This window comes from Myodes glareolus, chromosome 13, assembly GCF_982192425.1.
Source record: "Myodes glareolus chromosome 13, mMyoGla1.1, whole genome shotgun sequence".
NCBI classification, from domain to species: Eukaryota; Metazoa; Chordata; class Mammalia; order Rodentia; family Cricetidae; genus Myodes; species Myodes glareolus.
In genome coordinates, this window is record NC_142038.1 from 64,284,386 (window position 1) to 64,309,458 (window position 25,073).

General features: G+C 36.8%; 1 protein-coding gene across 7 annotated transcripts in view; it reads left to right on the plus strand.

Annotated features, from left to right (window-relative positions):
- Positions 1–25,073, plus strand: part of Nol4 (nucleolar protein 4) — a 331,009-nt gene that overhangs the window by 86,672 nt on the left and 219,264 nt on the right. For 5 of the 7 annotated variants that reach the window (XM_048442653.3, XM_048442654.3, XM_048442655.3 and 2 more), the window contains exon 2: positions 1,648–1,797. In XM_048442653.3, coding sequence (XP_048298610.1) covers positions 1,648–1,797 — 150 coding nt within the window. Of the gene's footprint in view, positions 1–1,647; positions 1,798–2,696; positions 2,760–25,073 lie in introns of those variants that run through there. The other 2 variants (XM_085700071.2, XM_085700070.2) reach the window with 2 other exon arrangements.

The window sequence follows — 25,073 nt, forward strand, 5'->3', positions numbered from 1 at the left end:
GTCTAATATCCACTAATGAGAGAATATACACTGTGTTTGTGTTTCTGGGTCTGGGTTACCTCACTCACGATGTTTTTTTTCCCCCAGTTCCATCCATTTACCTGCAAATTTCAAGATGTTATTATTTTTTTAGTGCCGAGTAGAGATATCTTGATAGAGGGAGCCATTATGGGGTTAGCAAGAAACCTGGCACTAGGGAAATTCCCAGAAAACCACAAGGATAACCCTAATTAAGAATCTAAACAATACTGGAGAGGGTACCTAAACTGCCCTTCCCCTGTAATCAGATTGATTACTACCTTAGTTGTCATCATAGAACCTTCATCTAGTAACTGACGGAAGCAGATGCAGAGATCCACAGCTAAGCACAGGGTTGCACTCCTGGAGTCCGGTTGTAGAGAGGGAGGAGAGATAATGTGGGCAAAGAGGTCAAACCAAGATGGAAAAACCCACAGAAATAACTGACCTTAGCTAGTTTACTGACTCTGAACTGACAGCTGGGGAACCTGCATAGGACTGAACTAGATTCTCTGAATGAATGTGGGTGGCAGTTGTGTGGCTTGGGCAGTTTGTGGAGCCACTGACAAAGGAACCAGTATTTATCCCTAGTGCATGAACTAACATTTTGAAGCCCATTCCCTATGGTGGGATACCTAGATACAGGCCGTGGTCCTTCCTCAAGTGTTGACAGACTTTGTTGACTCCCCATGGGAGGTCTCACCCTCTCTGAGGAGTGAATAAGAGTGGGTGGGAGCAAGGTTAGGGTAGCAGAAGGAAGGAGGAGGGGAGCTGGTATTGATATATAAAATAAAAAAGATTATTTTAAAAGAAAATAAAAAACTATTTTTGTTGCTACTTTATTACTGTAATTTTGCTACTGTCATGAATTGTAATGTAAATTACATGTAATGTAAAAATCTGATATGCAGGTTATCTGATATACAATCTCTGTGAAAGGGTCATTTGATCCCCAAAGGGTCCCTGATCCACAGGTTGAGAACCACTGCTTTAGAGAGTGACATTCTAATTCTTACTGAATCAGCCATCCAGTCTCCAGTTGGAGAGAGATGCCTGTTGTTACCTTAAGTTATGATGTTTGGAGGTAGCGGGTCTACATTTGATCCTTGTTTCTTATTTACTAAATACAACAGTCATGACCCAACAACTCAAATATAGTTGGCATGAATTGAGCAGACTCTGGAGTGGTATTAATATAGTAATAATTACCAGGTCCTAAAATGTAATTTACAATTTAAAAAATTATGCAGATGACTAGGAATCTGTATAAGAACTCATATGATGGAAGAGATGGGCCAATATGATTTACTTCATATTAATCCTGGTTATCCAAACATTTTATAATGTTTAGTATGGGTAGTAGAAGACCTGTGGGACTGTTGTGTGCAATGGTGTCAGTCGGAAACAGCAGGCTAGGAGATTGAGGCCAGCCTGGACTACATAGAAAAATCTTGTTTTGAAAGAAGACAGATTGCCATCAAATCATCCAAGTTTTCTTGGAGATGATTTTGGTTCATTTTATCAAAATATTTTGGTTTAAACAACTTCATCTGATAAATGCAACTAATTTCATCAATCTAATGTGCTTTTTGTTGTTGTTCCTTTCTTGTTGTCATGTTTCCTTTCCAGGATGGCGTTGGAGTGGACGAGAAGCTATCCTTGAGGCGAGTGGCCGTGGTTGAAGATTTCTTTGACATCATCTATTCCATGCATGTGGAAACAGGGCCGAATGGAGAACAAATCCGGAAACATGCTGGGCAGAAGAGAACTTACAAAGCAGTAAGTGGGAGAGAAGAGAGAGGAAGCATGTATTCTGAGTTCTGTCGCTATGTCTGATGTTAACGCAAGTGCAGTAGTAGTGTCTGGTATTGAACACAGATTAGATCACGTCACAGTGAGAATCAGTGCTTAAGCCATACTTTACTCTTTTCTGTTTTAGTCATTGGCTCACAAGTCTACTGCATAAGTTTAAACCTGTTTCTATAATATTTTTTATTATTTTCTTTAAATATATATAAAGTATAATATTCCCAGTCAAACACCTATAAACAGGAAGACACATTTGAAATGTATATTCAATGTGTCATGATATTTGAATTATGTACTGTGAGATAATAACGTCCTTATAATCATTCAAATTTCTTCCATCTTAAGTCATATGAATTTATTTACATATTTCCTATTCCATCTTACGACAACATAGATAAAAATTATACATTATTTTTATGTTATTTTGTATGCCTTAATTTTCCTGAAAAAATATTAAAGTATGTTATTTTCATAGTATCAATTCTTTTGGGCAATTAAAAATTGAAATATACTATTTTATTGTAAATTATGTGAAAAGCAAATTTAATTAACTCTTTTATTGTGAAATATACATTTTCAAAATGGAGTTATATTTCAGTTTTGAAGTTACTAATTGTACCTAAGCTTGATATACACATTTTAATCTACATTTTATTTAATTAAAATTTTATAAAACCATATTACTATAGATATTTTACCCTTTCTAGCAAAATTGAAGGGTAAATTACTTTTTGCCAATATGAGCAAAGTGTACATTCTAAGAGCTTTCTCAGCAGTGGGGATAATGTTCTTTTTATGAATTCTTACTGAACTTCGCTTTTGGCTACCTTGATATGAACTGTTTTCAGCTACTTGATACACAATATCAGTCTGGATCCATTTTTTTTTCAGATACAGAAAAATGTGTGAAATGCTCAAAGTTTCAAATCCAGGTACATACGTTTGAAAATTAGCTCTGAGCATAAGAAAAAGCTTCTTTTCATAACTGTTTTTTGCTATATTGCCAGGGTCACATCGAATCCTTGTAGCTGCATAATAACCCTTAATACAATGTTGTTATTTATCCCTCCTTCTATACGGTTTTGTTTCTTGGCTGTTCCTAAATTGCATGGTTTGGGGGCAGGCACTAGTGTAAGTTTCCTTCCGTAATTCTGCCACATAAACTTCCTTCTGATTTATGCACCCAAAGAGGCTTTCTTATCACGACTAATGAAAGTGACCTAGCATTTTGGTCTAATATCACTGAACATACTCATTTCTCCTGTCTTCTATACCTGGGTTGTTCCTCTGGATAGTACTAGAAAAATCATATATTGATCTACTAATATCACTAACTGTGGATTCTTAGAGGAATGCATTCTCATGAACTAGCTATGTGCACTTGACAGCACTGCGTGTGACAGGAATACATAATTCTATCATATTAAATGAAAATAAAATACAAGATTAAATGAAAATATGGGGGAGCGCCTTCATTGTTGGGGGTGTGGTACCGAAAGAAACTTGATATTATTTAGCCTTTAAAATGAATTAATCAAATATTATAAATTCAAGCAGAAGCATGAGCCAACAAGACCAGATCCAAACTGTCACTTCATGTTTCCTTATGTGACTGTGGATAATCTAGTTTACAGCCATTACTCACGCTAAGCATTTGCAGTGAATTTGTTACTATATTTCCAACACATGAAATTTTGTATCCACATTTTATGAAACCCTTTTCTGCATTTTGAGATTGGGGAAACAGTCTCAAAAATTTAAGTAGCACCTGAAACTCCTAATTCCTCCTGGGAATGCCTTATTAGAGGATCTACTCCTTCCTCAAGTTAATTCTTATTTCCACGTCAAGCTTTTCTTTTTGTCCTAATATCAGGAAAGTTCTTTGTAACTTAAGCTCTTCCTAGGTCTAGCTCTCAAATGAATTTTAATTAGGAAACATTTCCATTTTATACAGCTATAACTCAATATGGGGAAAAATCTGCAGTATCAGTGAAACTGTGCACATGACTATATGATGAGTGGAATGTAATGATAAACGTTAATTCAAATGTGCAATTAATGGAGTATAATACTAAAGTGCAGCTAAAATGGAATGGCACTGTGTTGTTGGAGTCAAAGGCTATTGGGCCAGAACTTAGTTCTCGACAGTACCAACTGGCTTCATTAGCTAGGATCCTTTTGCCGTGATAACAGTTCCCATTAGACTTCAGCTTTTCTCGTAATCCTAACAAATAGAGCATGCATGGTTATGTTTATTACCTTTCTCTCCCCTTTCTACATGGCCAAGAAACTATACTTGTACAACTAATCATAAAAGCATACCATGTCTTAACAGTATTATCTATAGATTTAGTGTTCATTTTATTTACTTTGCCTTTTTGCAAATATTCTGTTTCCACTCTGCAGGAAATGGTGGTCTTTTAATATCGAATTAACTATTGAATGCTATTTGGTTTTCTATCTGCAGTATATCATTCCTTGAAATATCTAGGCATTATACCAATTACAGTTTATTTTGATCTAATTTGGCCACAAAAAAATTTGTAAGGGATATAGTATAACTCATGAGCTTTGAAAATCCACAAAAATGACACATTTTTGGAATATAGAAAGTCTTTCCTAGTTATTTAGTAGTTATTCATTATTTTATAGGTTGTTATTATATTCAAATAAATTTATTATTAACAGTTACTATAGCATTGCCTGTGTTTCCTGTAATATATTTGACTATATTTAACTTATAAATTATCTACCTTAACATAATAGACCATTTAATTAGCACTGTGCTTGAGGTTAAAATATATCTTTGTATGAAAAATTGAATGCAGAAATACATTTTAGTGATATGTACTGTTACTTCAGAATTAATGATACAATAATAGTTTACACATATTATTTAGAATATTGTCCTGTGCTTCAGTCCTTAACAATAATTAACTTTGGCCTAAATGATTCCTTAGTGGGCATACTACTGTTCTCCAGGTGCCTCTTGTCCCTCCTCCACCTTCATCACAGGCTGTTTTTTCAGAAACAGGTTTTAAGTTAGGGACTGCTAGAAAGACAATGTCATCAGTGTAAGAAATTCTCCATGTGGATGTGGTCACACACATACATAAATTGTAGTATGAAATAATTAATGTACAACCACTACTCTTTCTCGGTTTCCCTCTCTCTCTCTCCATATATATATGTATATGTATGCCCATAACGACATTTATTTAATTAATGGTAGAGAGCATATGTTAGAGCAAAAAGAAAATGTTTGGAACCAGACAGGTATAGTTTTTATTTTCAGAATTAGCGTTCTTTTGTTATCTGTAGTGTAGTAGGCAATTAATTTCATTTTTTCCCTGCCTTTATGAAGAGGTACTGATCTGCGTGGTGGGGCAAATGGCTTTATATATATAAATGGCTTGACACATGGTTTTGTGATGAGTGCTATGCTTTTCTATACACTATTAATCCCTGGGAGCCTAGTAGAAGAGTGTGCAGGACAGGGGGCCTAACTTAGCTCTCCAGACAAAGGATTATCCTTTGATTAGCTGGTTCTAAAGTTTAGGTCTCAAGATACAAATTTTCATATTTCAAAGATTAATTTTTGCTTATTAATTTTTCCTAGGAACTTATCATCTTAATCTTCTGAAAAATATTAAAACTGTAAAATATTGAACTTAATAAAATATAAAAATTTAATATATTTTATTAGCATATATTAGTGACAGCTAACAATGGGGTTCATTATAACATTTTTGTGCATTTACATAATGTATTTCAATCATGTTTTCCCACCCATCATTCTCTCTCATTCCCTTCCTCTTTCCCGTGAGTACCACATCTATTGTAGTATTATTTTTTTCTGATGATCCAATGAGTTTCATCTGTGTTGCTCACAAGAGCTTGTGAGGAAGTTTATTTACAGGAACACATGCACTTCATCATTAGCTACACTGCCAAGCTCTCCGTTCCTCATCAATCATAAAGCCTACTCTTTAAAGCCCTGCTTTCAATGGGCATGAAAGGTTTTGTTTTAGAGAAACAGTCTAGAAATAGCATGTTTATGCAGAACTTCATCCTTCTCTGACATTTTTCAGGGAAAACAATGCTGTCTAGAACACACGACTTTCAAGCTTTTGTTCGCATCAGTTTTGCCCTGTGCTTTGGATAAATATCTACAGTTATTTTAAAAATATCCATACAAATGGATATTTTTAACCTACATTTAATTCTACTAGTTTGTTATTAAAAACTCTCAGAGTTTTTGTGAACTCATGATGAATGACATACCTTTTGATGCGGAGAAACTAAACTAAGCTAAAGCATAACAAATCCTGATAATTTATTCAAAATCTTTTTGACTCAAGAAGCTGCAGACTCATGTATGTAACATGGCAGGACTTATTCTACTTATCTTTCAAATGGTTTACAATGTAACGGCAATATATGAGGCCATTGCTACCCTTGCAACAAAAATGGAAATACTCAACACAGTGAGCAAATAGGTGTGCATAAGTTAGGACAGAATACATGGGGTATTCATGTATGGATCTCAGTTTTCATAAAAGCAGATTGACTGACAAGCATCATTCAGAGGTAGAAAAGTTTTGCTGTGTTGTTCTACACGGATGGTGATGGTGATGCTGCTGCTGCTGCTGCTGCTGCTGCTGCTGCTGCTGCTGTTGCTGATGATGATGATAAAATGGGAGTGTAATGTGCCTTTCACAGTTGTATAATTTTAAAATAGCAATCAAAGAAGAAAGACCTAAAATATCCATGTCCACAGATTGTCCATTTTTTTCTCCACTTTTTCAAACAAGCTTTCAGGGTTATACTGTATGCAGCTCCCTAAGTAGGTTTAAATTCCAGAGCAACAGACATCAGGGCACTTCCGTGGCCCTGTCTCCTGTCCTGAAAATGACGACCATCCTGTAGATTGCACTTCTTAGTCATCTGTTTTCTTTTGCATCTTTGCTCTAAACACATCAAAAATTGTGTACTTCTGTGTTGGCAATTTGGTGCAACCGTTCAGTGAAGCAGGGCTATTTGGATATTTTACTGATCAAATAAGACATGATCTATACACTTCTGGGATTCGTGCCAGAAAAACTTTGATCTTGTCTCAGTTTCTTTTCCTGTTGCTTTGATAAAATTGCATAAACAAAATAAAAACATTTCAAAGGAGGAAGCTTTTGCTTCAGCTTACAGTTCAAGGATGCATTCCATCATAGCATGGGAGTTAAGGCGTCAGGATCTTGAAGGAACTGCTCACATCCCATAAACAGTGTAGACACAGATATTTACGAATGCTGTTGTGTTCGGCTCACCTCCTCGTTTTTATACAGTCCAGGATCCCAGCCTAGGGAATTGTGCCACCCAGAGTAGGCAAATCTTCTCATTTCACCTAACCTACACAAAATAATCTCCGACAGGTGTTCATGCCCATTGTCCCATCTCCCAGTTGTTTCTACTTCTCACCAAGTTGTCAACTGAGATCTATGATTACATGTCCCAAGCCTATTTTCCTTTTTTATCTCAGTACCCCTAGTTTAGTGTTTAGAACTCAATGCATTTGAGTTGGACCATTGACCCCCCATTGTTTATATGAAAGTTCTGTGTTCTCAGGCAAATGGAGACTGAGAATAAGTTAGGTTGCTAGATGTGCTTGAGTTAAGGATAGGTCCAACAAGGGAGTCCAAGACAAAGCATGGCTGAAGCTGCTGCCCTCCCCATAGGTGCAAGCTTTCTCTGGATGCTGTGAAGAAACACTGGCCTCTGACTCACGTGGAGATCTTGGTCTCCTATATGAACTTAGAAAGGCTTGACATTAGCGTTTAAACATTTGAGAAACCCATCCCTTGAGGAAACATTTTTAAGGGATTTGAGTATGTCAAAATAATTTGAGATGAAAGCATTAGATTAAAAATCAGGAAAATTAAATACATTCCTCAGAAAGGGATCTTTGTAGGTGTGACACACTAATGGACTAGAAAGCATGTTGTGTGTGTGAGTGTGTATGTGTGAGTGTATGTGTGAGTGTGTGTGAGAGTGTGTATGTGTGAGTGTATGTGAGAGTGTGTATGTGTGAGTGTGTGTGAGAGTGTGTATGTGTGAGTGTGTGTGAGAGTGTGAATGTGTGAGTGTGTGTGAGAGTGTGTATGTGTGAGTGTGTGTGAGTGAGTATGTGTGAGTGTATGTGTGTGTGTGAGAGTGTGTATGTGTGAGTGTGTGTGTGAGTATGTGTGAGTGTATGTGTGAGTGTGTATGTGTGAGTGTATGTGTGAGTGTACGTGTGAGTGTGTATGAGTGAGTGTGTCTCTGTGTGATAAAGATATTTCTCACCTTTCTTGCTATTTTTTCATCTTTTGGATATAGATCCAATATAATAATAATAGTTTTCTGCTGATTATAAAATGAACACAGGAGATAGTCTGAGTCTCAGCTAAGCTCATGTCTGTAAGCCATGTTCTCTGACTTGTGAAAAGAAAGTCAGTATTCAATGACAAACAAACAAACATTCTGCTTCCTTTACACAGAATGCATTATTTATTTCACTTAATATTAGAGATTCTACTGCCTTAAATAATAATTCTGTATATCTGAGATAGGCAGGAAGTGCACTATTCCAAATTAATCAGTACTACTACATATAGTAAATGAATATCTGAAGAATATTTTCATAGTTCCTTGAAGAGTTTAAAGGTAAGTATTGTTACATTATAAATAGCTTATAAAATTATATGAGGTTATTTTCTTGAGTTTTGTAAATGGCTAAGTTGGAAAACCCATATTTCTCTGATATTGCTACACAATACTAGGCTCATATTGCATGCTTAATAAATGCAGAAATGAGAAACTATACTCTATAAAGATTTTGCCTAGTTGACCAAACAGCGTGAATAGTTTGGATAAAACAGTAACAATGGAGTAATTTTCTGCCTACAACCAACTGGGGTGAACATAAGTGTGGGATAATTGATGGGTTGAGTGAACAGTGCCCCTCCCCTCAAACAATTTTGGAGCACCATATAAGCAAAAAAAATTAATATAGGGTGGGGATTTTTCTTTGTTTCTGGGAAAGCATTGATTCTCCACTTAATACTGGAGGTGCTGTGACTATTCCTTGCACTGACTGGTTCATTCCAGCTGTGCACATTATATAATGCAGCCACTTCTGAGGCAAATCCAGTTAGTTATGGCTTTCAATGCATCCACATATGTATTTTAGCTACCTGCATGCACACAGACACACAGGCACACACACACTCATCACACACACACATACACACACACACACACTCATTACATACCAGTCTACACCAACGCACATCCTGACATGTTACCCATTTTATTCTGCATATTGAAAAAAGGCTTAAATTTAAAAGTCACACGCATAATTTTGCAATCTTTTTTTAATGTTAGGGACAGCTACAACCTATTATTTATTCAATGTAATAACACATATGTGGACAAACACGGGGGGAACAACTAAAGAGGAATCAATGACATGGCCATTTAATTCATCTTCTAGGAATCCTAAACCAGAAGGTCAGTATGCTTCACTTATCAAAACTGATATAGTGTCATCTATGATATGGCAGAGATGTCACATAGATCTTTGATACACTGGAGTTATTTTTGTTGGCAGTGGAGACAGTCAAAAGATGTGAAGAACTTACAGAAGAAATTTTGTCATTGATTAACATCAAATTAGATGTCCTAAATGAATTTCTTATTAAATAATGATATCCAAATAAACTTTTCTGGAAGGAAATCAACTTGTGTGAGCATTTCCATTAGGCTGCATCTACGTAGTAAATTGCAACGTCAGTGCACCCTAGTGGTGAAAATGAGATACTGCAGCTTTGTAAAGTACCAGGAACAGTTAATACTGGAAGGGATTCCCACTCTCTTCAGAGGCTTTTGTTTTCCTGAGTACCATCATGTTGCAGTGAATAAAACTCTGAATTTATCAAGAAAACATGTGCATATGCCTAAATGGTTATCTAGGTATCAAATTGGTATAGGATATAAATGCAGAAACTAGCAAGAAATAGAGGGATTGAGTGAGTTATTAGAAAGAGAACGTACCTGCTATATGAGTCTGCCTCCTGAGAGTGGAAATTCTCTGCTGTTATCTTGGCATTGTGATTACTTTGAAGCTGCTGTTTAGATGATCATAAATCATATATGTAAACGTTTTAACACAGTGCTTGCTTCAAATACTATAGTAATTATTAAAATGAAGTGGATATTTTTGTCTTAAAAAATAAAGAATTGTTTATGTGGGAAGAAGTGAGAGAAATAGATGGTTTCTATTTAAGTATGTGACAAAAAGTCCATTTTGCTATGGGTCAACTGTGCTTCACAGCGACCCAAAGACATCCCCACCCAGGCGTTTAGGCATGCATCTCATTGAACCAGTTATTTTCATTTCATAATGAATAAAAAGAAATAAATTTTTAATCATATTTTCCTGTGCTATTCTCACGCAGCTCTCTCTCCTCAGGACATCCTTCCTGTGGTCAGCGGGCACCACAGGTGTACCTGAGCATCACTGAGACATTGTCCTCATGTTGTAGTCACCAAGCTTGAAGATTGTAGATGATTATCTATTAACCTTTATTTCTTAATTATGCATTACATTTTAAAATGAGCCTTACAAACACAATACCTTAACCAAGAGCATATATATATTATACATACATATATGTGTGTGTTTTATACATACATATGTACACATATTTACATATATATGTACATGTACATATACACACCACAGGTAGTCTTGGTCCATTAAGCCACATTAGTCTGGCAGAATTCCACAGGTTCTCATCCTCTGTGGAAACAAAAGAAGATCCTCTTTTCCAAAGCAACAAATCCTTAGACCCAAATCCTGAAGTCATGATACCTCTAAAATACATACGCTGGTTTAGCTTAGCAGCCCATACAATGAAATGTCTCTCTGTACTTAGCTCCTTCACAATCAAAAATTCAAAAGAGCCCCACAATAATATATATAATCCAGACTTTCTGTGTATATTTCATCTTTATGTGGCTTATTTTTCTTACTCTATTTCTTATTCTACAAGCTTAATATTTATTTTATTATCTTTACTCCTTTAATCTATGACGGTCTGTACTCTTTTATATTACATTTACTGTCTCTTTACTCTTTTGTTTTCTCTCTCCCAAGCCTACGTACATTTTATTTAAAACACATTGTGTCTCTTTAAAGGTCTTTTATGTCTGAATCTGTCCTATTGTGTATCTGTAATCCTTCTCTGTCCTAGAGAGCTTTTAAAATGGTAAGCAGCTTGGTTGTAGTTGCCATGGGTGCTTGTTCCTCTTCTCTCCACTTTTCAAAATAATGAAGGTGCCATTACTACCAGCTCTGGGACCACCAGATAGGAACCACACTCAACACTTTAACTCTTAGAAGGAGTGTACAGCACATAAACCCTTTTTAAATCTGAGTAATAGCTAAATATGCCATGCAGCACAGTGTGAGGCCTGGAAATATCTCTGTGTATGGTGGCAGGAATCTACCATGCCCTACTGCCTGTGTACACCTAACAGACTCCATTCCACTGCCTGCCCAGGCAGGGAGTGCTGATCTCTGACTCCAAGTGGGCACATAAGCATCCAGATCTGAAGTTGGTGGCGGACATCAACCTCAAAATAGAACAAATCAGTAAACCTTCCTTTAAAGAAGCCATGCAGTTTTTGCTACTAAAGCTGAACCACATCTCTGCTTGCTGTAGGCAGACAGAGCTAGAAACTGTGTTAAACTTGTGTGTGTGTGTGTGTGTGTGTGTGTGTGTGTGTGTGTGTGTGTCTAAAACTCCTTCACAAACTCTCAGGTTTTAAGTAGATTTAGTTTTCCATGTAAGGTGACAATGTGTTTTAGGTAGGGGTTGCTTGTTTGTTCCCAGCAGCTCCGACCAAAATAATCACAAAGAAACTACATTATTTGCAATACTGTTTGGCCAATAGCTTAGGTGTATTTCTGGATAATTCTTATATCTTAAATTAAATTAATAAATTTATTAATTTTTATTTATTATTTATTAAATTAACACATTTTCATTAATATGTGTATCTCCACGTGGCTGTGTCCTACTGGGTAAAGTTCTGTTCTGGCGTCTGTCTCCAGCGGGGCTACATGGCTTCTCACTGACTCTACCTTCCTTCTCCTAGAATTCTGTTTAGTTTTCTCTGCCTAGCTCTATTTTTGCCTATCACAGGCCAAAATAGTTTCTTTATTCATTAATCAATAAAAGCAGTACATATAGAGAAGGACTTCCCACACCACTTGGGCATCCCTAAGACACTGTCCCCATGGTCAGCGGGCACCACAGTGACCTGAGCATCTCTCAGACACTGTCATGATTAGTAAGACTGTCTATAAAGAAACTAAGACAGTGATATAGATGCTTTTGAGAATTTGAAATTTATACCTAGTATTTTCTTTTTTCCACATTGGTATAGAACATGTAAAAAACATAGCTATTGCCAGATAAATCCAGTAGGTATGTAAATATTAAAAAGTTTTATATTATGAATTATAAATCATATCTTCCAAGAAGATGTGAGAGAGGTTAGGATAGACAGGTTGCATTTCTGTAAGTGTTTCAGGCCCTTAAAAGATTCTTCCTCAAGATTATGCTTTCAGAAGCATAACCCCTAGTCATGAGAGAAATCAAAACTGCTTGGAAAACTTACTCACAATCATAGTGAGTATCCCAGATGTGACATTTTTTAAAGGGAACCTTGTGATAAGTTCTTTATGTAGTTCCTCTAAAAACTAATTTTCCAGATGTTGGGCAGTTTAAAAATTCACATAAATAATCTTTCCTCCTTCTTACATTTTCTTCCTGCCGTTTCCCTCACCCCCTGAACCGCATCTGTCTAAGTAAACAGGGGTGGCAACAAAAGACCAAACTCATCAGCAGAGTCTCATAGCCAGTGGTTTATTTATTCATATCTAATGTGTATGGATGATTTGCCTGCATGTGTAAATATGCAGCATGTGCATCTTGGGGCCACAGGGGTCAGAAGAGGGCATCAAATCCCATGGAGCTGGAGTTAGAGATGAGAGTAAGCTGTTGTTTGGGTGCTGGGAACCAAACCCAGGCCCTCTGCAAGAGCAGCAACTGCTCCTGATTGTGGAGCCGTATCTCTACCTCCTAAAGTCTGAAATTTTTTGTAAAAGCTTAATTTTTATTTTTCATTATGCATGTGTCTGTGTGTAGGTGTGTGCATATTAGCACAGGTGCTAGTGCAGACCAGAGGCGTTGGATGCCCTTGGAAATTGACTTAAAAGTTACTGTTAGCCAACTTTTGAGGGTACTGGGACCTGAATTTTCCTCTGGCAGTGTTCTGAGCACTCTTAACTGATGTGGGAGTCCCTTCTGTGTGCTGTTATTACCATTAATGAATAAAGAAACTGCTTTGGACCTATAGCAGGGCAGAAAGAGCTAGGTGGGGAAAACTAAAGTGAATGCGGGGATAAAGAAGGGTGGAGCCAGGGAGAAGCCATGTAGCCACCGCCAGAGTCAGACATGCCGAAACTTTGCCAGTAAGCCACTGTCATGTGGCGATACACAGATTAATGGAGATGGGTTAAATTAATATGTAAGAGTTAGCCAATGAGAATCTAGAGCAGTGGTTTAAATAGTACAGTTTCTGTGTGATTATTTTGAGGCTAAGCAGCTGGGAACCAACAAGCAGCCTGCTGCTACACTTAACTACTGGACAATATCTCCAACCTTAAACTTCTTCTATTTCCGTCACCACAAGAAGGCTAATTCGCCCATGCTAGGTGTCTGCAACAACTGTATACTTGGCATGCATGCACCCAGGAAATTACTGATGCTCCTGGACAAGCAGCACACAGGAAGGGCAAGGTGTAGAGGGGAGCAAGGGCAGGAGGTCGGGAATGTGACAGAACATCAGACCAGAAAGCGTTTGTCATTGTCCTTTAGCCCCAGCAGGTGCACAACGACACCGTGTTCTACTCACTCCTAAGGGAAAATAGAGGTGTATTTTCTACTCATATGTACACAATCATGTGATTCAGTGCAGTTCTCCAGGCTGCTGGGAATCCTATAAACACTGGCTTTGCTGCGACCTATTTTCACTCAATATTTAGGGATTCTTTCCTTTTACTATTAGGAAACATGTGTGAGCAAAACCTTTCCAGGGCCCATCTGCTCATATTTTATTCATCCAGTGTCAGAATTCTCTTTTCCAGCAATCTGTTCCTAGAAGCCCAGTAATCCTCAATAAGAACTGACACAAAAATGGGACTGTTAACTTTGGGGATCAACTTTTGGTTCATCTGAATTATGATATGGTAACACTTAATTGATTATTTTAATTAATGTAGAATAAAGCCCATTATTATAGGAAAGGAAAAGGAAAAGAAAGCTCTTGGGTCAGTAAGGTAGAATGTCTGCCAAGTATCATGCCCTGAGTTTGATCTCCAGAACTTCTTTTTTTTTTTCTTAAAAAAGTTGGGGCTTGGCAGTGGTGGTGCATACTTTTAATCCCCACACTCAGAGACAGAAGTAGGCTGATCTCTGTGAGTTTGAGGCCAGCCTGATCTACAGAATGAGATCCACAATAGCCAGGGCTGTTACATAGAGAAACCCTGTCTTGTGAAACCAAAACCAAAAACAATAACAGTAGTCCAGGCTTGAACTCCCAGACTTGGGGTAAAGACAGAGATGGATTTGTGCACTTTGTCAGGTTTGCATACTAGGACTTGGGGTGCAAACACAGATGGGTTTGTGTACTGACTCAGATTTGCACACTCGGACTTGGGTTGCAGACACAGATGGATTCCCAGGCCCTCTGACCAGTAATCCTAAACTACTAGGTGAGTCCAGGCCAGTGAGGAAATCTGTCTCTGAAAGAGCTGAATGACACCTAATGTCCTCTGGCCTCTGTATATTGGCATGGAAATCTGCACACATGCACCTGCACATACAAACAGAAGAGACATTTTTGTTATAATGCAATGTATCTAAATTAGATTATAATTAATGAAGTAAAGTTATTTCCAGTAAAAAATTCTCTTATTTAACTTGAACCACATTTTACTTCTTTGTCCTTGCTTTTCTGGGGAGGATGATATAGTCTGAGATTTCTCTGCCTTGGCTCTGGGACGTTTCTTCAATGTGTTTTCCTTTGGTAGGCTCTTGCCAACCTGCAGTGACTTTATGTGGCTTCCTGTCTGTGCAGAAAGTGGACATTTTTGCCCCTGTATTACATTCCATTATTTCTTGCATTCTACACCACATTTGAAGCATTTGTCTCAATTTTTCAAATTGATTTTAGCTGTCTGAAAAAATGAACTGAACTGTCTAAAAATATTCCCACTCACTTCAGTCCTCTGTTGGCTTTGCCAGCTTTCGTTATAAATGTGGCCACTTACCACCACCTTCTCGGCATCACACAGAAACTTGTGGCTAGACAGACGCATGCCTGTGTTTTTCCACCAGCGCTTCTCCATTGCTTGGTGCATCCCCCAGGGAGTTATCCAGACCATGTAGTGTGCTGCAATATCAAAAACATCATGATGAGTAGAAACCACCAATCAATCAGCATCATGAATGTGTGGATAGAATGATTGATAGTATGAAGTATATGACTTAAAGTTGGAAAACATTGTTTCAGATCAATGTGGTAACAAGACTGCCTGCAGGCCATTCCCCTACTCCTTCTGCACACCCGGACTTGCATTTTCATTCTCATATTCTCAGATCTTCCTGACCAAATATTTGTTTTAAATTTGGAACAACAATAACCTTCGGATGCAAACCCATATTCTCAAATATCAACTGACATTGGATTACTTATGTTTTGTCTAGCAATCTTAGTTTTGTTAAAATCCCAAGTCTGAAGAGATTGCTATTCTTCCATGTGACCTGATTTTGGCCCCAGAACCCACATCAACTGACTCACAACAACTTGTAACTACAGCCCTAGGAGATCTAATGAGTTTATCTGTCCTTTGTGGACACCCATCCACACATGACATAGACACACAGAGACACATATATACATATGCACAAATGCACGTGCATAAAAAATAAAAATTAACCCTAGATATCTCTGGTTGGGATAAGTCACCTTTCCCTGCCTCAGCTGAGTAAAACAGCCTTAGAAACTAGTGAAAAAAATGACAAGATTAAAGGCAGAAAGTGATTAAAGAAAGAAAAAATAAAATAGGCCGAAAATTGAAAACTGGAGAAATCATAGCGTCAGGCTAGGAGAAGCAAAGGCAGTAGTACTGTAAGACTGAGAGGAACCCAACCAAGTGTGAGAGCACCCCACATGTCAGCAGCAGTGAGCGTGGCTGAGAGGCTGGTCTACCGGCACACTGGTTGAGGCATTATAGATATCATGAAGAGACAGAAATTCAGTTGGTCATTAGCACAGGTTTATAGAACATATAGGTACAACATAATACAGCCATATCAAAAGAGTGTTGAGCTAAGTTCAAGGTCCCTAGTGAACATATTTTGATTGGCAGGTTGGCATGCCTGGCTTCTGGCCTAACTGACTTGACTGTGGCTATTTCTATACTTCTCACTGAGCAGACATTACATGTTGGATACTCATCAAAGCAGCTTTCAAAAATCACTGCAAAATTAATCAAGTAATTACCAATAGGTGATTCAAATAATTTGGCCTGTTTGGTCATGCTAGTTCCGAGAACCTTATCTAGCACCATTAGCCAATAATTAGAGTGATTACCCATTCCATAAGATGCAAAGCAACAAGATGTGTCTTAGCTGAGAAATCCCTTAATTATTCTGTGTATTCCTTACAAGCCTTGCAAATGATTTCTTCAGTAGTAGCACAATTGTATGTACAACTCTTCTTTCCCTAGTGTCTCCATTTTGTAACATCTTATTTGCAGTATGTTAGGTATGTGACTGTATGTCAGGCATCACAGAACATTTCACTCTTTCCCAAATGCGAGAGTACTGTAGGTGCATTTAGTCTGAAGTCTTTTCTATGCAATTCACAAGCCACATAAAGGTTGAGAGGCCTATTCAATCAGCTGTGCTGCCCAGAGCTTAGGTCTCCCTTTAGACAGAACCCTTTCTGTATACCACTGTATGTGACTTTACAGCTTTGAATAAGATTTGTATTTAGATTTTGAAATTCCTTTTAATTCTATTTAAATTAATAAAAATTAAAAATATTTTTTTACCAGCTGCATATCATGTTATATGTATTGCAGGTAGTTTATTATAGATGTTTTCCCAAAAGCAGAGAAAAAATTTCACTAGAAGATGATTATGTAATTTATTCTTCACCTATTATGAATAAGGTTTCATAAAAATAATTACAGTGGCTTGACCTTTAAGGGGCAAAGTTTTACAAGAACATGCTGTGCAATATTGGGGAGAAGTTGTGATTTTCAAATGTGTTAATTCTTACTATAAATTAATGTAGAGAGTTTTTTTATAAATTATTGTGACAATATGAACTTTTCCTTGCTCTCTAGCTTAGAATCTGAAAAGAGTCACATTCTACCCACACGTCATGCCACTTCCTTGTCACTGATGCGGCTCAGTAGAAGAGAGCCTGCCTACCATGCCTGAAGCCCTTGGTTTGGCCATTAGTACAGTACACAAACAAAGCCATCTTCCCACATGAGTGACTGTAAGATTGCTCTTTTCTAAGTGGCGGGTAGTTGCTGGTATACCTGACTCAGCATGGCCCAATATTGAATACAAAATCTTGTGTTCTGCTGAGTTCTGTTTGTTGTTCTATGGAATAATGGTCCACACTCACAACTCACCATGTGTTAGCACTATTCCAGCTCGTGCATTCATTTCAAATCTTGGGTTCAGATTGGTATCTAACCAGTAGAAGTCTTTACTCTGCTTTCTGTTAACTTTTGAAATTAGTATCATTTTGAGTTGATGTACAGAATAGTGGGTTTCTGTATAACAGTTTCATACATTTATATATATTTGTGTGTGTGCTTTGCACACACACCGTATTCATCTCCTCATCTCTTATTGGTCTCTCCTCCCTTCTGCTGTTACCTTTCTGCTCTTAAATAATCTCCTTTTCTCCTTTGAGGTTATATAAAAATGACATGAAAGTTTATTTAAAATTATATAAAAATATATACAATTATAGAAAAACATATTTGGGTTCTATTTCTCAACACATTGGCTCTCCCTTCTTCTTACCTCTTTTCTCCCTTAATACATTCCTTTCTCAAATAGTTCCCCTTCTGTTTACAAGCCATGTATATGCACATGTACATATGAACATATATTTAGTTTGTATGTATAATAAGACACACATATTTGTCTGAGTCTATTTTGCTTACAATTTTCCTGCAAAAGACTTAATTTTATTCTTCTCTGTGGCTATATATATATATATATATATATATATATATATATGCATTATATTTCCTTATCCATTCATCTATTACTAGGCCTCAGCTTGGTTCCCTATTTAGGCTGTTTTTAATAATGTTACAGTGCAGGCATGTCCATGCTATGATGAGTTTTAATCCTTCAGATAAATAGTCAGTAGTGATGTAGCTGGACCATATGGTGATTCTAATTTTACTTCATTAATAAACTTTAATACTGATAGCCTTGATGATGCTAATAGCTGCATTCTGACCAGCTATGTACCCAAGTTCAGTTTGTCCTTCATCTTAACAGTATTTCTCGTCATTTTTTGTTCCTTTTTCCTTTTCTGTCTTACCCTCCCTCCCTCTCTCTCCTTCTGCCCTCCCTCTCTTCCTCCCTCCCTCCCTTCCTTCCTTTCTTCCTTCCTTTCCTCTGTCCTTCCTTTCTTTCTGTTTTGTGATGAGGTTTCTCCTTCCTTCCTTCCTTCTTTCCTTCCTTCCTTCCTTCCTTCCTTCCTTCCTTCCTTCCTTCCTTCCTGTTTTGTGATGAGGTTTTTCCCTTAGAGCCATGTTTATTTGCAATTCGCTATCTTTTGCATGCTAGTTCACAGAAATTCTCTTGCCTCAGTCTCCCAAGTGTTGGGATTACAGGCATAGAACTCCGTCTCGAATGGCAGCCAATCTGACTGGATGAAATAATATTTCAATGTAGTTTTATTATGTCTGTCCCTGATTAATTAAATAAACCAGGTGGAAAGAAGAAATGTAAATGCCCAATGTATAGGTGAAAACTTATTCATTTAGATAAGAAAATGACTTCATTCTTCTAATTCATTGCATTACTATCAGAAGTCCTCACTCTTCGAATAATATGGCATTGCTAATAAGCCACAATTTTAGCTCCCAGTTCTCCTGGAATATGTTAAATAGTCAGTTACTTTCTTTCAGGTAGAAGTACGCATTTTTACTGTGTATTTGGATGTCCTTCTCATGAAATTTGTAAGCCAAGACCAGGTTAGAGTTGTTGTACCCTCTATTCAGAATACTGAGCCCAAGCGAGTTAGAGCATTTTCTATGTATGCAGAAGCTCATGTCAGCAGACATTGTAAATGTATTAGAATATTTCCCCTACACTGTAAGATTACTCTTCTAACACTGTGTTTTCTGTTTCATTCAAGTGACAGTAGCCAGCGGTGCATATAACTTGGAAATTTAGAGTGACCTAAGAGACAGACCCGAAACCACATTGTCAAATTTTGCCTTGCATTTGATTGCAAAATACACACCGCTCTGATGTGCAGATTCTTCATTTTTCAGAAGAATCATCACAGGGGAATAGAGAACTGTTTGAAGGGCAAGTGTGAGGGTTAAACAGGAAATGGGAACTTACATTGGTAAGAATTTTCTCTGTAACATGTCTGAACCAGGTCATGGTATCGTATAATCGACGTGAATCTTAATCATGAGAATGGTTTATATTTCCCTATTCAAGGACCTGAGAATTATGTTTCTGTACAAGTTGAATACTCTTTCTGCTGAAAGGATATATGTAATTCATTTGACTTTAAAGAAAGATGACTAGTGCTGAGAATGAAATCTTGGGACAAATAATCTCATTTCAATCTCCCTGGTATAAGTTTTGCTCTCAGATTTCAGTACTTTGTGTTCTGATTAATGAAATAAAGATGGATTATACAACCATGAGATACAAAGCAAAAAATTCAGCAAGACAACTACTTATTATTAAATGATTCTCATAACAGATTAGCCTTTACACTTACATATTCAGATCCAAGTTGAAATAACAATTTATCATTTAAATGCAAAATTTTTGTATTTAAAAAGTGTATGTAACGGGGCATGTCTCAGGAGTTAAGGTGATTGCACATAAGCAGGAACACCCGAGTCTTGCACACTGACATCAAAGCTGCATGTGGGGATGCGTGCTTATAATGCCATTACTGGAATGTGGTGGACATGCGGAACCCTGAGACTTTCTCGTCACTAATTGGATAGGCTAAAGGTTCCATCATAGACCTGTCTCAAAAAATAACTTGGACAACGACTGAGGAAGACTCCTAGTGTAGACCTCTGACCTGCCTACAGGCAATCCCATTAACATGATTTTATGTAAAAAGGAAAAAAGTTTTGGAACTCTTTGCTGTTGAGTTTGCAGGATGAGATCTGCAAGTTGATTTACTTACAGTTGATTTCTTTATTTCAACTTTTTTGGGTACCTGACTTTTGTCCTCCTGCATTCTACTGTGTTGGATGGGTGGTCAATAAGGTTTGGAGTCTGAAGGGGTGACTTGTGATTTTTAAACACTGTTTTTTTTTTCCTTCCCAACAATGGGACATTGATTGGCCAGACGGAGTGCCCATTTTCTTTTAGTTATAATACTTGTCAGTGGATTCCTCAAAAAATACATTCTTAATGGTTAGGGGTTTTTTGTGGTTGTTTTTAAACATCCATAGGGAAAAGCAGAATTGACCCCTTTATAGCTTGATCATTGATCTGATCTTGCAGGCAGATCAGTTTGCTACTATTTTTCCAAATTAGTTCTATGAATTCAACTTGACACAGTTATAGCCATCTTGAGTCATACATGCTGTGAATGTCCCTGAGCAGTCCTGTAAGTCAATTTCCCTTACACCGTTTCCATAAATACTAAACATAGACAAATCTGATTGGGTGGAGTTATACTAGGCTTCAGTGCTAAAAATGATCTTGACTGTGCTCTGCTATCTTCAGATAAACCAAAGGTACATCCTGGCTTGATTAAAGTCACTTTTGTCTTGATGAGTATATGTAATTTTACATTCTACCCTAATTATGGGAATTCATTAACATTGCCACCCAGGACCAAGCTTTTGTCCTGCATATGGCTGTCACTTTCTTTGGTTTCACAGTTCCTTGTGCTTTTTATGCTTTGTTCTTCAGTTCATAAACAAATGCTGCCATCTAATTTGAGGGCTGGAGAGATAGCTTAGTAGCGAAGAGCACTTGCTGCACAGTTGTGAGCAATGCAGAGTTGATCCCAGCACCCACCTGACAAGCTGGGAGTCTTGAATGTGCCTGCCAACCTATCCCTAAGAACCACAAAGACAGGAGGAGAGCTGGGGTGTGCTGGTTTCCATCCTAGCCTAGAATGCATGAGTCCTGGCTTCAGGGAATGATTTATCCTGAAAGGAATAGTAGGAAACTGGTAGAGATGACACCTGGTGCCTTCACCAGAAACACAGATGTGTTCATTTTAGACACAGAAATATAGCAAATAGGCATTTATGAATGCAATGGAATGTTACATTAATATTTTAGTAATGTTATAATATTTTTGAATTATGTATAATTATGAGAATTATAGTATTGATAGACTGCTAGGTTCAGTATCTGAGTAAATGTATATTTTCAATTTTAGATTTTTTCTTTGTAGGTTTAATTTTTGAACGGGCCCTAGACCTCACAATTGTGACACAGTTGCTTTACTGTCAAGATGGACACCCAGCCTCTAATACTTTTGCTTTTTTGTATTTATAAGTTTTTCATGTTTAAAATTCTGTGTGTGTGTGTGTGCGTGTGTGTCTATGTGAATATATGTGTTGTATGTATGTATATGCAGGAGCATGTATATCTGTATGTAGAGGCCAGAGATTGTTACTTTCTTTTACCTTACCATCGTGTATCCTACTCTATGAAACATCGTCTCTTACTGAACCTCCAGCTCACAAGTTCTTCTAAGTTGGCTCTGCAGCAAACTCCAGGGTTCTGGCTACCTATTCCTTCCCAGGGGTAGAAGTCTAAGTGTGCATTGACACCCAGTGTTCTACATGAACGCTGGGAATCTGAGCTCAGATTCTCATACTTGTCTGGCAAGAATTTTACTGAACCATTTCATCAACATTGCTATAGATTTTGCTTAGAACTGTTGTTGCTTATCACATGAAGGGTGTTGAGACTTTCCCAAACTGTCAGACATGAAGGACACACCCCAGTCAGCCAAGAACTTGTCTCTGAAATGCATTGCTATATATCTATATATCAACAACCATTTAAAGTTGACTTGGTGCTTTAGAAATTCCATATCAGTCAGTACAAATAGTACTTTCATTGGCATGGCCATAGGAGTCCTTACCATATACCTGATATTCAAGAGGAGCTTCTTAACAATCTTTTAATATGAATTTACATAGCAACTAAGAATAATATCCACAGGATCAAGTGAGAGTATTTTGTCTCCAGACTGTTAAATTTATTTTTTCAAATGTAGGCAATTTAAGAGCTTTAAAGTTTATTTATAAAGATATGTTTTGTGAACTTAAGTTTTGAATGTTGCTTCAGAGTTTGTGGGTTTTGTTTGGCTTTTAGTTAACATACAAAATAATAGGTTTCATTTTGGTGTTTTCATAATACTTTGTCTTGGTTGATCCTTGCCTTTTTCCATCTGTTTTCCCTCCCCTAAACTCTTCCAACCCTGGTAGTCTATTTTGTACTTCCTGATTACAAGTAAGTATTACTCTTCCCTCACTTCCTCAAAATCTTTTCTCTCCAGTCAGGGTAGCCTTTCTAGTATCTTGGTTTGTACCAGTGCTTCCAAGTATGTACCCATATGTCATGATCAAAACTAGACTTTTTAAATACATATGCAACATTCATCTTTTGGAATATTTGTTACCTCATTGAGTGTAATAATTTCCAGACCTATTCATCTTATGAAAATTTCATATTTTCATTTTTCTTTATGACTTAATAAAAATCCTTCATATGTATGTTTCAGGGATTTAGCATCCATCTATCTCTTGATGAGTATCTACTATCATTCCTTTTTATTGCTGCTGTGAAGAGTGTAGCAGTGAAAATGGATATGCAAGTAGCTCTCTGGTAGGACGCAGAGCCCTTTGGGTATGTGCCCAATCGTGGTAGTTTATCATATGGTAGTTCTATCCTTTTTGTTTTTTAAAACTTCCACACTGATGCCCATAGATGAATTCTTTTCCCACATCATTTCACATTCTGACTAGAGTGAGTTTTAACTCCTATTTGCCCATCTCAGGGCATAAAACACTTTTAGCAATATATATTGATCATCTATGTTTATTATTTTGAAAACTGTTTAATCCATTGACTCATTAGTTGATGGACAGTTTTAGACTTTTTTTATGCTTAAGTTTTAACTTATTTGCTCATTTCAAGTTTTAACTCCATGTCTGAAGTGTAGTTGGGTTTTTTTTTCATTTCATAGGTTGTCTGTGTCTTTATTTATAATTTCCTTTTCTGTGAACCTTTGTCATTTAATGCAACCCGATTAGTCACTTCTTGACATGATATCCTCTGCTATTGGATTCTTGTTTTCAAAGAGTCATTACATAAGCCTCTCTCTGGAAGTGTTTTCCTATGATGGTTTCAGCATTTCACATATTAATGAACCAAAATTTAATAGATTTTTAATTGATTATTCTTCAAGGTGAGAGATGTGGATTTATTTTCATACTTCTGCAGGTTTAATAATATTACTTATCCAGTCTTCTTTTATCCAGCATGTGTTCTTGACATTTTTGTCAAAATATAAATTTGTGTGTTTGCTTGTGGGTTTTATATTTAGTTCCTTTGTTCTACACATCTATTTTAATGTTATTACTATTAAGTCGATGTCACTATGGCTCTGTTGTGTAGTTTGTGGTTATCTGTTCAATAGATTCTCAGTTTTAGGAGGTGGGTAAGGATTGCTTTCCCTGTCCATTGTCTTTTGTGTTACCGTTTGGATTTGAATATTTTCCTAGTTCTGTGAGGAATGTCATTTGAATTTAGAGAGAATGCCATTCAATCTACGAGTTACTTTAGTAAAATGGTGGTTTTCATAATATTAATAGTGGTTTCATAGTATTCTGCCAACCCAGGATCATGTAAGGACTTTCTAATTTTTTTTTTTTTGTCTAGCGCCTTCTTCAAAAGCATCAAAACTTGTTGTTGTTGTTTTTGTTCATTTTTTGGTACATAAATAAATGACAAGATATTGTATACTTTTAGTGTCAGTAACACGCTATCTTGCTGTACTAATACTTTGTGAAATGAATGCTAAAATCAAGAACTCTCATGTGGTTTAAGGCAAAAAAAAGGACAACTTCCCTTAAGTCATTAGATGAGAGCAGTGATAATGATCTTTTGTGCCTCTTTCATGAGGACTCCACCTGTTGTTCACCTGCCACTAGCACAGCAGTAAGGACTGAAACATAAGAACTTGGAAATAATGCAAGATTCAGTTCACATCAGAGCATTTTTAAAAACTGGATTGTTTTGTTATTTGTTATTTGATTTCTTCATATATTTTCAACACTAACACCTTCATTGAAACATAGTTTGTAAGTATTTTTTTCTATTCTGATAGGTTAACTCTTTATACTATGCATAGTTTCTTTTTCTTGGAAAAAAATTATATCAGCTGCAATCTCATTTTTTAATTTTTTTTGCTTTTGAGATCATATCTAGAAAGCCATCACTCATCGTCAAGATTTTACCTATGTTTCCTTCAGTATATCAGAAATTCCAGGTCCTTTAAGGCTTCTACTCATGTTGAGTTGCTGTTTTAACAAAGGAGTGGGCTGACCTTTGTTTTGTATTTATGTGTCTGACTTTCTATTTACCTCTTATTGAAATGATCATCCCTTCCTCACATACATTCTTGGCACTTTTGTTTAAGACCAATTTATTACAGTCCGTGAATTTACGTTCAGAATATCTTGTTCCATTGATTTAGCTGTGTATTTGTGTCACTATCAGACAGTTTTGATTGTTGTAGCCTTTGAGGATACTTTGAGATCAAGTAGTTTATGTCTTGCTCAATTGCATTGACATGTA